The sequence below is a fragment of the Helianthus annuus genome, chromosome 7 (genome assembly GCF_002127325.2).
Source record: "Helianthus annuus cultivar XRQ/B chromosome 7, HanXRQr2.0-SUNRISE, whole genome shotgun sequence".
Lineage (NCBI taxonomy): Eukaryota > Viridiplantae > Streptophyta > Magnoliopsida > Asterales > Asteraceae > Helianthus > Helianthus annuus.
In genome coordinates this window covers 99177492-99188736 of record NC_035439.2, presented here as the reverse complement: position 1 = coordinate 99188736, position 11245 = coordinate 99177492, and the positions used below count along the sequence as shown (strand labels likewise).

General features: G+C 41.4%; 2 protein-coding genes across 2 annotated transcripts; both read left to right on the top strand.

The window, feature by feature from the left end:
* Positions 1–5562: 5562 nt before the first annotated feature.
* On the top strand, positions 5563–7160 carry LOC110896241. The gene is made up of 2 exons (XM_022143704.1): positions 5563–5773; positions 5905–7160. Exons 1-2 carry the CDS (start codon positions 5563–5565, stop codon positions 7158–7160), a joined length of 1467 nt encoding a protein of 488 aa, XP_021999396.1.
* Positions 7161–7235: 75 nt separating this feature from the next.
* On the top strand, positions 7236–10147 carry LOC110896239 (ATP-dependent DNA helicase PIF7-like). Its single transcript, XM_022143703.1, has 6 exons — positions 7236–7524; positions 7634–8455; positions 8549–8670; positions 9685–9750; positions 9833–9949; positions 10076–10147. Exons 1-6 carry the CDS (start codon positions 7236–7238, stop codon positions 10145–10147), a joined length of 1488 nt encoding a protein of 495 aa, XP_021999395.1.
* Positions 10148–11245: the final 1098 nt, after the last annotated feature.

Here is an 11245-nt window from a genome sequence, read left to right as displayed (position 1 = left end):
TCCAGTTCATCGTCAACTATGCTCATTGATTCCTCCGAGGTTCCCGCACTGCAAACTTTTAAGTCGTCTGTCAGGTACTGTTACAGCCTTTGTCACACACACTTTAATTATCTGTTTTTTATACGTTTATTGCTCTGGCTGAATATGAAACTATGCTTCCCAGCTGTGTTGCTATTGGAGATACTAGCGATCCAGTCACCGAGGAAGTGGTATGTGTTGGTACCCTACAAGAGCTTGTAGACAGAGTTCGGGCTGACAAATCCAAAAAGAAGGTATTTATCCCAACTGACTGTTTGCATTCGTCTCTCCCCTTATACCGATTCAACCAGTAAACCAGTACTTTAACCAACGCAATACTCAAACCCTTTTCTAAAAAAAACTGGCTTTGGCAGCTAACAAGAAACTAAAAGAAATGATTAACCAACTTTATGAGCTTTAAATCATCCTAATGATTGGTTGATAGTTACAAATTAAATCAAACAAGACCTTTTCCATAGGTTCAAAACTATATATTTGACAAAGGGTACGTTGTTGTGATGGTAACGGCAACCTGGTGGTCCTCGCTTGGGTTGGTTGGGGGAATAAGTACTGAACTGCTCCACACACTCTCCATTAAAACCATTCGTGCATACTAGATTTTATAGAATATAATTTAATAAACTCTCATATCCTCTTTTGTTTTTTTTAAACTTTTATTATTTTTTAAAGTTAGTATAAATTAATGAATACATCATTCCATCTTCGCCATCCTTAAATTAAAACATCAGAAGATGACCAGAGTATGTGCAGACAACCATTATTCTGTATAAAACAAACAAGAACATAATTAGCATATGCTTTAAATTTCAAGATTCACCACCACCGCTACCGCCGGCGCCACCACACCACCACTGTGAACCACCACCGTTGGGCTCATACCAATCTCATTTCTTCAACTTTTAATCACAAAAAAAAAACCACAAGAAACATCTAGGGTTCTTGATTTTTTATTGATCCACTGCTAAACAGAACTGCCTAATCTACCAAATGTGTGGAAATAGGGATTACCCTCCCCGACATAACCTGCCTATGTGCCTACTTGTGTTTTGTTCGTTGTAGGCCATCCTTTTTCGGAACGTTGTAGAGATTACGTCTATTAGAACCAAGAACAGCTGGTATCTTTTCGCGTGTTCCGGGAGCCAGTGTCGTAAGGGACTAACAAGAGAGGGCGGTTACTTCATTTGCAAGGCGTGCAAATCCAAGGCTGACTATCCAAGGACGAGGTATACACTTCAACATCTCATGCACAACTTCATTACTTTGTTCCCCTTCCCATATGATGCCATGATTCTTTGTTGTCCGGGGTGATTTGGTGCCCTTCTACCTTCACCACCAAACAATTTTGGCCCCGTAGTACCATTATTATTGATCTACTATACCCTGCTAGGTTTCGGATTCAGGCGGATGTAACTGATGGAACGATGAGCACCGTTGTCACCTTCTTTGATGAAGTTGCTGAGCAGTTGGTTAAGAGGACCGCAAAATCCTTGGTAGAGGAACAACTGAAGGTATGCGCACTACTCATTACAAGGTGGTTTTGAAGCATATGTGAAATTGCTACGATAACTTCTCTAGTTTGTATTTGGTATGCAGGATACTTCTATTGATGCTCCCCTACTACCCTCCGCCCTCGAATCCCTTATTGGAACAAAACACACTTTTGAGATTAAGAGCCACACATACTACCGTTATGGAGAATATGAGAGCTTCAATTGCGCGAAGATTGTTGGCCCTGGTATGGATGATACAGATGGGAGCGTTAAGGTTGTCACGTCGGAATTGGGTACCATACCATCTGACTCCCTAAAGCGTGGTTCGAGCCTCCGCCCCTGACACCCGGAACTGGACGCAAACTTAGAAAGCTGTAAGTTACACCTACCAATTGTCCCCTGTTTCGAATGTTTACATGTTGGAACTTTGCGCCAATACATACATTCCCATCTTTCTTTGCAGCTACGTTGAAGAATCGGATGACGATGATGAGGGGGTGTCCGTTGACCTTGTGCATGTTAACGATGTGGTAGACGATAGTGGGGATGCTAAGAAGGGCTCCCGCTGATATGGCGGTGGTCATTTCTCATTTTCTTCAAGTGTTTGTGCTCTTGTGACTTTCTCTTTTATGGATTCAAATAATGTGGCGACACCTATGACTTGTGCCCACACCAAAACTGTGATGTTTTTCTATTGCGCAATATATGTAATTTTTCCGCCTTACCAGTCTCTCTGGATTTATTAAAACAATTCAGCCACGTATTTATGACGAACAAAAATACTCCGCCTAAAAAGTGATGGTAGAGTCCAAATAGGATCATAATATGCCACCTCCGAACATACGCTTCCAAATACGTTTACCCAACCCTTTTGTTACATCTTTAAAGTCATATATAACTTCCAATCACTGTAAAAGGGTTCTATAAATGTTTATTCAGAATCATGCATACTCCAATAGAATAATACCAATGAACAACGTAAAATAAGTTTTGGAATCATATAAGACTTACATGAATTTTTATCTAAGATGTTGAATAAAGCATATAGATGAATGCAAATGTACAAGCGATGACCGTGTCATTATACAATCTTCGTGAGCACCTACGTGGAAGTCTGCATTACAAACAACAACGAAATAAGCAAATTATGACTTGTGCTAAACAAATACCTTACGACATATGACCTTTTCCGTCTGACTGTGCCTGTATCTGTTATTTGGGTAAAAAAACAGGCGCGTGGCCAACAATAAATATAATATTTAAACCAGCTTTAACATGCATTCTTTAAGAGTTATTTTCCGTATATTCTGTGCCTTTTCCTTCACATCAACTTGCTTTGTTTTACCCCCCCCCCCCCCCCCCCCGCGGGGACATGTATGAATGCTTCATTTTGGACGATGTATTATGTAACATTGTATGCAACATACAGCTGGCTGTGCGCCCCTTTGTGATGCTCGAAGCCTCTTTCGCCTTTCATGCATATTCACGTGTTATGCCTAACGGGTTGGTCCAATACGTTTGTGGGCTAAACTGCTTGAACAGGCTTGAACAAACAGAGGTATGAAACTTTTAATTGCAGTGTTACCCCCGACCCCGCATATGGAGTTTTAAATACTGAATTCTAACCCTTCCTGTTCCCTCATAAAAGACGAGGTTTGCAGGTTATGGCCTACTGCTCCTGATGTGGTTAGTAATTCGATACAGGCCCGCCTTTGTTCCCATACGTTGTCTGACGGAAAGATACAAACATATTTTGGCCTTACATTGATTAACAGCTGCAGCGATGCTAGCATCGTGGGTAGCAAACATTCTATCCATATACAAAGTCGTAATTATGTGGGTCTTGGTGGGAAGGCCGTGACATACTGTGGGCCTACCCTAACTACCATAAATGCATCTACTTCCTTTGCTGACCCCAACGCAGGTTAGCTATACTGTTCGTGAAAACGGAACCATTTAGCCATAATGTCCGCTTACCGACATGCGTGCACGCACAAATTACAATTCTAACTAGACTGCAAACAGTTTAGGCCCTCCAATTTTGATGCCACTGCTGTCAAGCCGCACACAATGGATTGGAATTTACTTTCTTAGTTAGTTATTTATACGTTTTCTACCTACTATGTTGCGTTTATTCTATCTTCATGTTCTGTGCCTCTTGCAGGTTGCACTCAAATACAACCGCCAGCTGTTACAGTGGCCACTGGTACTACCGCTAGAGTGCGCACAGGAGCATCAATAAAAGGTCGTCCCCATATTTCCTCATCAATGTCCCTCTGGGACGCAGTACGCCTATTCATACTTTCTGGATTGCACGCTTACATTATCCCTCATCCCGCTACGAGCCGTACATAATAGTTGTTCTTTTAACATATGTTACAGGTAAAAACATCATGCGGAGCGATGCAGTGCAGATGCAGCCTGTTTTATGTCCACCAACAACATATTCTCCCTCCGTATCTGCCCAAGGTCTACAACGTTATCTACGATGTTTACTACTATCCTTTTATCATTTCCGTAACTATTACGTTTTTACAGACAATATTTCCTGCACTACACGGAATTCTCATCAAAACGTAGCGGACCCATCGCGCCTGCGCCCTTCTCGCCCTAAAAAACAGAAGGTAAATCTCCATCACTACCCTGTACCCGACTATGCTTCTACCCGTCTATCATGCAACGTAGGAATAACATTGCCATATTTTAATATGTTACCAGGTGTTCGTGTTCGCACCCCACGTAGGGCAGCGTTTGCATCAACAGGTATTTTCCAACCCTATTTCTTACCATGCACGTTTTGTTCCCTTTTGCATCTGGCTTTACTCTGTTGTTTGATATGCTACTCTCAATCCGTGCGTTGTGCTAAGTTTGCCTGTTACATATATCATAGGTGCGCATGTTAGGTACCAGAGCCTTGGCCGTCCAACCTTCACGTGCCATAATTGTGCAGCGATCATGTGGTATGAAGAGAGGAATAAAAATACAAAGTCATCTGATGGGACGACTTTCTCTTCGTGCTGCCAGGATGGCAAGGTTTTGCTTGCTCGCCTTCTTGATCCTCCTGAACCATTAAGATCATTACTTGATTGTAACGACCCGGAGACACTTAGACTCTGAGAACATATTAGAGTTTACAATAGCATGTTCTGTTTCACATCATTTGGGGGAAAGATTGATCATGCTATAAACAGTGGTCGAAGCCTATACACCTTCCGAATAAGTGGTCAGAACTACCACCGAATAGGCGCCATGTTGCCAGTTGAATGTGAACAACCCAGATATGCTCAACTGTATTTCTACGACACGCAAAACGAAGTCAAAACCGTATAACTGCTTTGTTTGGCCAGACCCATTGTCACGACACATGTGATGAAGCAATTGTTGCGTCCCTCATCAGAATGTTAGACACCCACAGTCCTTTGGCTAACGCCTTCCACATGGCGCGCGACTGGTGCACTCAAAATGAAAGCAACAATTGTCAACTACGCTTACTAGGCCAAATAATAAACAATCCATAGTACAATCGCCCTAATGTGTCTGAAGTTGCTGTTCTTATCACAAACGACTTTGGGGAAAACACCGAACCACGTGATGTTATCATCAGTACAAAGCACGGCGCGCTTCAACGGATATCAGAATTACATCAGCTTTACATGCCTTTGCAGTATCCGTTGTTGTTTCCGTACGGAGAGACCGGGTTCCACGAGCGAATACGCTACCATGACAACACCGGACGTCGGGCGACTAAACGACAATGTGTCACGATGCGGGAATACTACTGCTACAGAATTCATTATCGCAACAACGAAGGCACCACCCTGTTAAGAGGCGGTCGTTTATTCCAACAATATTTGGTTGACTCATACGCAGCCATCGAAGAACAAAGGTTGCGCTGGATCAGGAATAACCAAAATGAGCTGCGCGTGCTGTGACGCGTGGGGATACAAATGCTGAGGCTATCGGGCAACGTATAGTTTTGCCGGCAACCTTTACGAGCAGTCCAAGATATATGATCCAAAATTACCAAGACGCCATGGCTCTGTGCCGTGCTTTTGGGAACCCCGACCTGTTTGTAACGTTTACAGCTAACCCAAAATGGCCTGAAATCGAAGACATGGTATCTCTCATACCAGGGCAAAAGTCTCATGACCGTGCAGATGTTGTATCACACGTTTTTAAGCTAAAGCTGACCTTCTTGATTGAAGATATTATGAAGAAACAAATCTTTGGTAGCTGCAAAGCAGGTAAAGTTTGTAATGCCTCGCCTCTTTCTTTTGCTATCAATTCTCCCACAAATACTAACCTTTTTTAGCTTTCTAATTTTCCCCTTTTTTCCCTCGCTGACTTGAATCTTTGTCCCCTTGGTTATATACAGTTGTTTACACAATTGAGTTTCAAAAACGAGGCCAACCGCACGCGCACCTTTTGTTGTGGCTTGAACATTCTGCCGCGTCTCGCACGCCTGCTGGTATAGATGATTTGATTTCAACAGAGATCCCATCGGAAATTGACGATCCATCCGGCTATAAGGCTATAACAGATTACATGTTGCATGGTCCATGTGGGAATGATGCGCGCAGCGCTCCGTGTACAATAGATGGAAAATGCATGAAACACTTTCCGAAACCATTTTATCGAGAAACGACAATTGACGAAGACGGTTACCCGGTTTATCGACGACGAGATACCAAGATCTTCTTTAAGAAGGGCAAAACGATGCTTGACAACCGGTTTGTCGTCCTATACAACCGTTATCTCCTCTTAAAGTACGAATCGCACATCAATGTTGAATGGTGCAACCAGTCCCGAGCAATAAAATACCTGTTTAAATACTTAAACAAGGGGCCAGACAGGGCTACAATGGTTGTTCAGGAAAACATTGGCAATGATGGTATAAAGCGTACACAACAGACTGTTAAGGTCGATGAGATTAAAAACTATCTGGATTGCCGGTACTTATCGCCATGTGAAGCTGTGTGGAGAATGCTTGCATTTCCTATACATTACTCATTCCCATCTGTCATGAAGCTAACGTTCCATACACCTAATCAACATCTGCTCACATTACGTGATTCGGACAGCTTGTCGGCCCTGTTAAACCGGGACGGGATACAAGACACAATGTTCACCCAATGGTTTGCGCTAAACAACAGAGATGAAGCGGCAAGAAAGTTAACGTACGCCGAGATACCAACAAGGTATGTGTGGCAAGAGGATAACAAGGTATGGAAAACGCGGTTGGAGCGGACAGCCATTGGGCGGATTGTGTATTGCAATCCAGCAGCTGGGCCAAAGTATTATCTAAGGATGTTGTTGGGAATTGTGAGAGGGCCCCGAAGTTTCGAAGAAATAAAAACGGTCGACGGAGTCGTGTATGCAACGTTCAAAGAAGCCTGCTATGCGTATGGCTTGCTTAATGATGACAAGGAGTGGAATAACGCCCTTTCAGAGGCTAAATTATGGGCGTCCGGTTCCCAGCTACGGGAATTGTTTGTTACCATGTTGTTGTTTTGCGAAGTGAACCGCCCGGCACAACTGTGGGCACAGAATTGGGAGATACTATCTGATGATATTTTGTACCTGAAACGTAGGCTCTTCATGTTCCCAGGATTACATTTATCAGACGACTAGCTTAAGAACTACTGCCTCATTGAACTAAATGAACTATTGGAGAAAAATGGAAAATCGTTGGCGGATTTCACAGATATGCCACAACCGGATACGTCGCTCCTCGATAAGATGGATAATCGTCTAATCAGGGAAGAGTTGAGTTACAATAAAAAAAAGTTGACAAACGAACACGATCAATTATATGCATCACTTAACACGGAACAAACGGTCATATACGACACAGTCATTGATTCTGTTACCACCCGAAAAGGCGGGTTCTATTTCGTGTATGGTCCGGGTGGGACAGGCAAGACTTTCCTGTACAGAGCCATTCTGTCACGCTTAAGATCTATGGGCATGATTGCCCTTGCGGTTGCATCTTCAGGTAAAAAAAATAATTCTGTAATGTTGTATAATTATTCTCGTGCTACATAATGTATGTGGTTGCGTACGCAACTCCATTTTTACTCACTTTACCTATCCCCGCACGTCAGGTATCGCGTCCCTTCTATTACCCGAAGGTCAGACAGCTCATAGCCGCTTCGCTATCCCTTTAGAATTACTTCACAATAGCACGTGTGCCATCAAACAAAATACCCAGTTGGCACACATGTTACAAGAGGTAAGGTTAATCATCTGGGACGAAGCACCAATGATGCAAAAATATGCCTTTGAAGCACTTGATAAAACACTTAGAGATATCTTGGGGTTTTCTACCTACGCAAACAGGGAACGTGTGTTTGGTGGCATGCCTGTTTTGCTTGGTGGTGATTTCAGGCAAATCCTTCCCGTCATCCCAAAGGGAAAAACAGAAGATGTTGTTCAGGCATGCATAAATAAATCGTATCAGTGGAAAAGTTGTGAACTCTTCAGTCTCCACCGTAGTATGGGTGTCAACGAATACACCTCAACAGGTGTGCTAGACATGGATAGGCAACGTTTCAACAAATGGTTGTTAGAAATCGGCGATGGAATCGTTCCCTCAAAAGCCAAAGAAGGTGAAGATGAGCCAACCTGGATCGAGATACCCGCCAGGTTCATCGTTGATAGTTGTGGCCTTCCTGTGGAATCGATTGTTAACGATGTCTTCCCGTCGTTTACAGAAAGGCAGGCCGATGACGATTTTTTGTGTGAAAGAGCAATACTAACCCCACTCAATATAGACGTGGACGAAATCAATGATTACATGTTTGCACAATTGAGACGGACCACAAAGACCTACAAGAGTTCTGACGAGATATGTCGCGCATCCACGGATGTATTAGAACAGGAACAACTCTATCCGTCTAAATTCCTAAACTCTTTGACATTCCCAGGTACCCCCACCCCCCACCCCCCGGCACTAAAATATTAGTTACAGACAAAAAAATTGTGACCAGTTAAATTCTTTAATTATTTGACATTGTCAGGTATGCCACCGCACGCTTTGCATTTAAAAGAAGGCCTCCCTATCATGCTTTTAAGAAATGTGAACCCCTCGCAAGGATTATGTAATGGCACCCGTCTTATTATCACAGACCTTGGGAAATTTGTAATCAAGGCTAGGATACTTACTGGGTCTAATCGTGGAGATACTGCATTAATACCGAGGATAACCCTTTCATCCACGAAATCAAAATGGCCATTTATTATGAAAAGACGCCAGTTCCCAGTGAAACCATGCTATGCAATGACCATTAATAAAAGTCAAGGCCAGTCATTAAAAGTTGTTGGTCTGTATTTGCCCCGACCTGTGTTTAGCCATGGCCAGCTTTATGTCGCGCTTTCAAGGGTTACGACACCTGACGGTTTAAAGATTGTCATCGTCGGGGATGGCAACGGTAGCATGAAAAACCATACCAGAAACATCGTTTACAAAGAAACGTTTAACAATTTGGCCACATCAGATCGGACACAATAAACAATACTTGCCTTACCGTATATTTTTGGACTACCAAGAAACTTTTATCGCCTTTATCGCTGTTAATCCAACATAATAACTGATGCATGCCCTAAACCCAATTTTTTTGTTTGTTCCGTCCCAAACACAACAGCTATATACGTACCACGTTGAGTATTATGCATGTACCCTCCGACGACCAACTATCCCCGTATTCTGCCAATAACGCCAGCGCAACAGCTATTTATGTGCCACGGGTGGTGGGAATGTAACTCTTTACAGCTTCCACTACATTTTGAAAACTCATATTCTTTTTTATTTCTTGGTTTTTTGTTTGTTGATTTTATTCTGATACATGTGCTGGTTGGTTTATTTGTCTATTTTAGGAAGAAAAGGCACCGATGATTCAAAGACTATTGTTTGTTGCTGGTTTGAACACATTGACATAAACGCATCTTGGGACACGGTTGCCAGCTGTCGTTGTGGGGGGGGGGGGTCATACACTTTCGTGCACACTACTATTTCAATCATTTTGGCTGGTCAATATAGCGACATCGTGGATTCTCAAGTGGTGGTTGCACACTTACACATCAACCTTTTATGAAACTTATAGTGTTTCGTTTAATATTACATCCAATTGACTCCCACATGTTAATGATTATATAGAAATTTGAGAGGATTGTGAGAGGGCCTCAAGGAGCTGCTGCTATTGTTGCTTCAACTCTTCAAATTGTGATTGGTTTTAGTGGACTTTGGTGTAATATCACACGATTAGTTTTGAAACATGTTACACATTCTATCTTTTACCATTCAGAGTTTAATTGGTTGGAAAAGTTTCGGTTTTTACGATTTCAGATTCATGAGACCATCATCTACAGTTTCATTGGTGGCTCTAACCGTTTATGGATTATATGAGTTTGATTTTCCCTTGGTATGCATATATAAATATGTGCGTGTATATATATATATATTATCTGCATATAGGGGATATGTATATAGAATGATGCTAATTATGCCTAAAAATATTAGTTTTATATACTTCCTTAATGTTCTGTAGGTTGCTAAATGTGTTGAGATTGGATTGCCACAGATTATGCCAAGAAACTTTTATCACCTTTATCGCCGTTAATCCAACATAATAACTAATGCATGCCCTAAACCCAGTTTTTGTTTGCTCCGTTCCAAACACAACAGCTGACGACCGGCTATCCACATAGTCTGCCAATAACGACAGCGCAACAGCTACTTCTGTGCCACGAGTGGTGGGAATGTAAGTGTTTACAGTTTCCACTAAATTTTGAAAACTCATATTCTTTAAAATTCCTTAGTTTTTTTTATTCAGCTACATGGGATGGTTGGTTTATTTGTCTATTTTAGGCTGAAAAAGCAATGATGATTCAAAGACTATTGTTTGTTGCTGGTTTGAACACATTGACACAAACACATATTTGGGCACGGTTGCCATCTGTCGTTTTGTGGGGGGGGGGGGGGTCATACACTTTCGTGCCTACTACTGTTTCAATCATTTTGGCAGGTCAATATAGCGACACCGTGGAACCTCAAGAGGTGGTTACACACTTGCACATCAACCTTTTATAAAACTTATAGTGTTTCATTCAATATTACATCCAATTGACTGCCACATGTTGATGATTATATAGAAATTTGAGAGGATTATGAGAGGGACTCAAGGAGCTGCTGCTATTGTTGCTTCAACTCTTTAAATTGTGCTTCGTTTTAGTGGACTTTGGCGTAATATCACACGGTTAGTTTTGAATCATGTTACACATTCTATCTTTTACCATTCAGAATTTAATTGGTTTGAAATGTTTCGGTTTTTATGATTTCAGATTCATGAGACCATTATCTGCAGTTTCATTGGTGGCTCTAACCGGTTATAGATCATATGAGCTTGGTTTTCCCTTGGTATGCATATCTAAATATGTGCGTGTATATATATATATATATATATATATATATATATATATATATATATATATATATATATATATATTCTGCATATAGGGGATATGTATATAGACTGATATAGATTTATAGATTTATATAGATTTAATAATATAGATTTATATATGTATAGACTCCTCATATTCAACTTCCATAACATCAAATTATTATTATTATTGGTTATCATTAATGCAATTACATGTGTGAGCACCTTTACATTCTCATATTCAGATACTGTAACATCTTTGCATTTAAACTTCCA

Bases quoted from the DNA above. Each gene is read 5' to 3' on its own strand.
- LOC110896239 (XM_022143703.1), top strand. From the start codon at position 7,236: ATGCCACAACCGGATACGTCGCTCCTCGATAAGATGGATAATCGTCTA. The intron at 8,456-8,548 runs GTACCCCCACCC...TGACATTGTCAG, and splicing joins AAACTCTTTGACATTCCCAG to GTATGCCACCGCACGCTTTG. The intron at 9,751-9,832 runs GTGATTGGTTTT...TTTACCATTCAG, and splicing joins TTGCTTCAACTCTTCAAATT to AGTTTAATTGGTTGGAAAAG.
- LOC110896241 (XM_022143704.1), top strand. From the start codon at position 5,563: ATGGCTCTGTGCCGTGCTTTTGGGAACCCCGACCTGTTTGTAACGTTT. The intron at 5,774-5,904 runs GTAAAGTTTGTA...GGTTATATACAG, and splicing joins CTTTGGTAGCTGCAAAGCAG to TTGTTTACACAATTGAGTTT.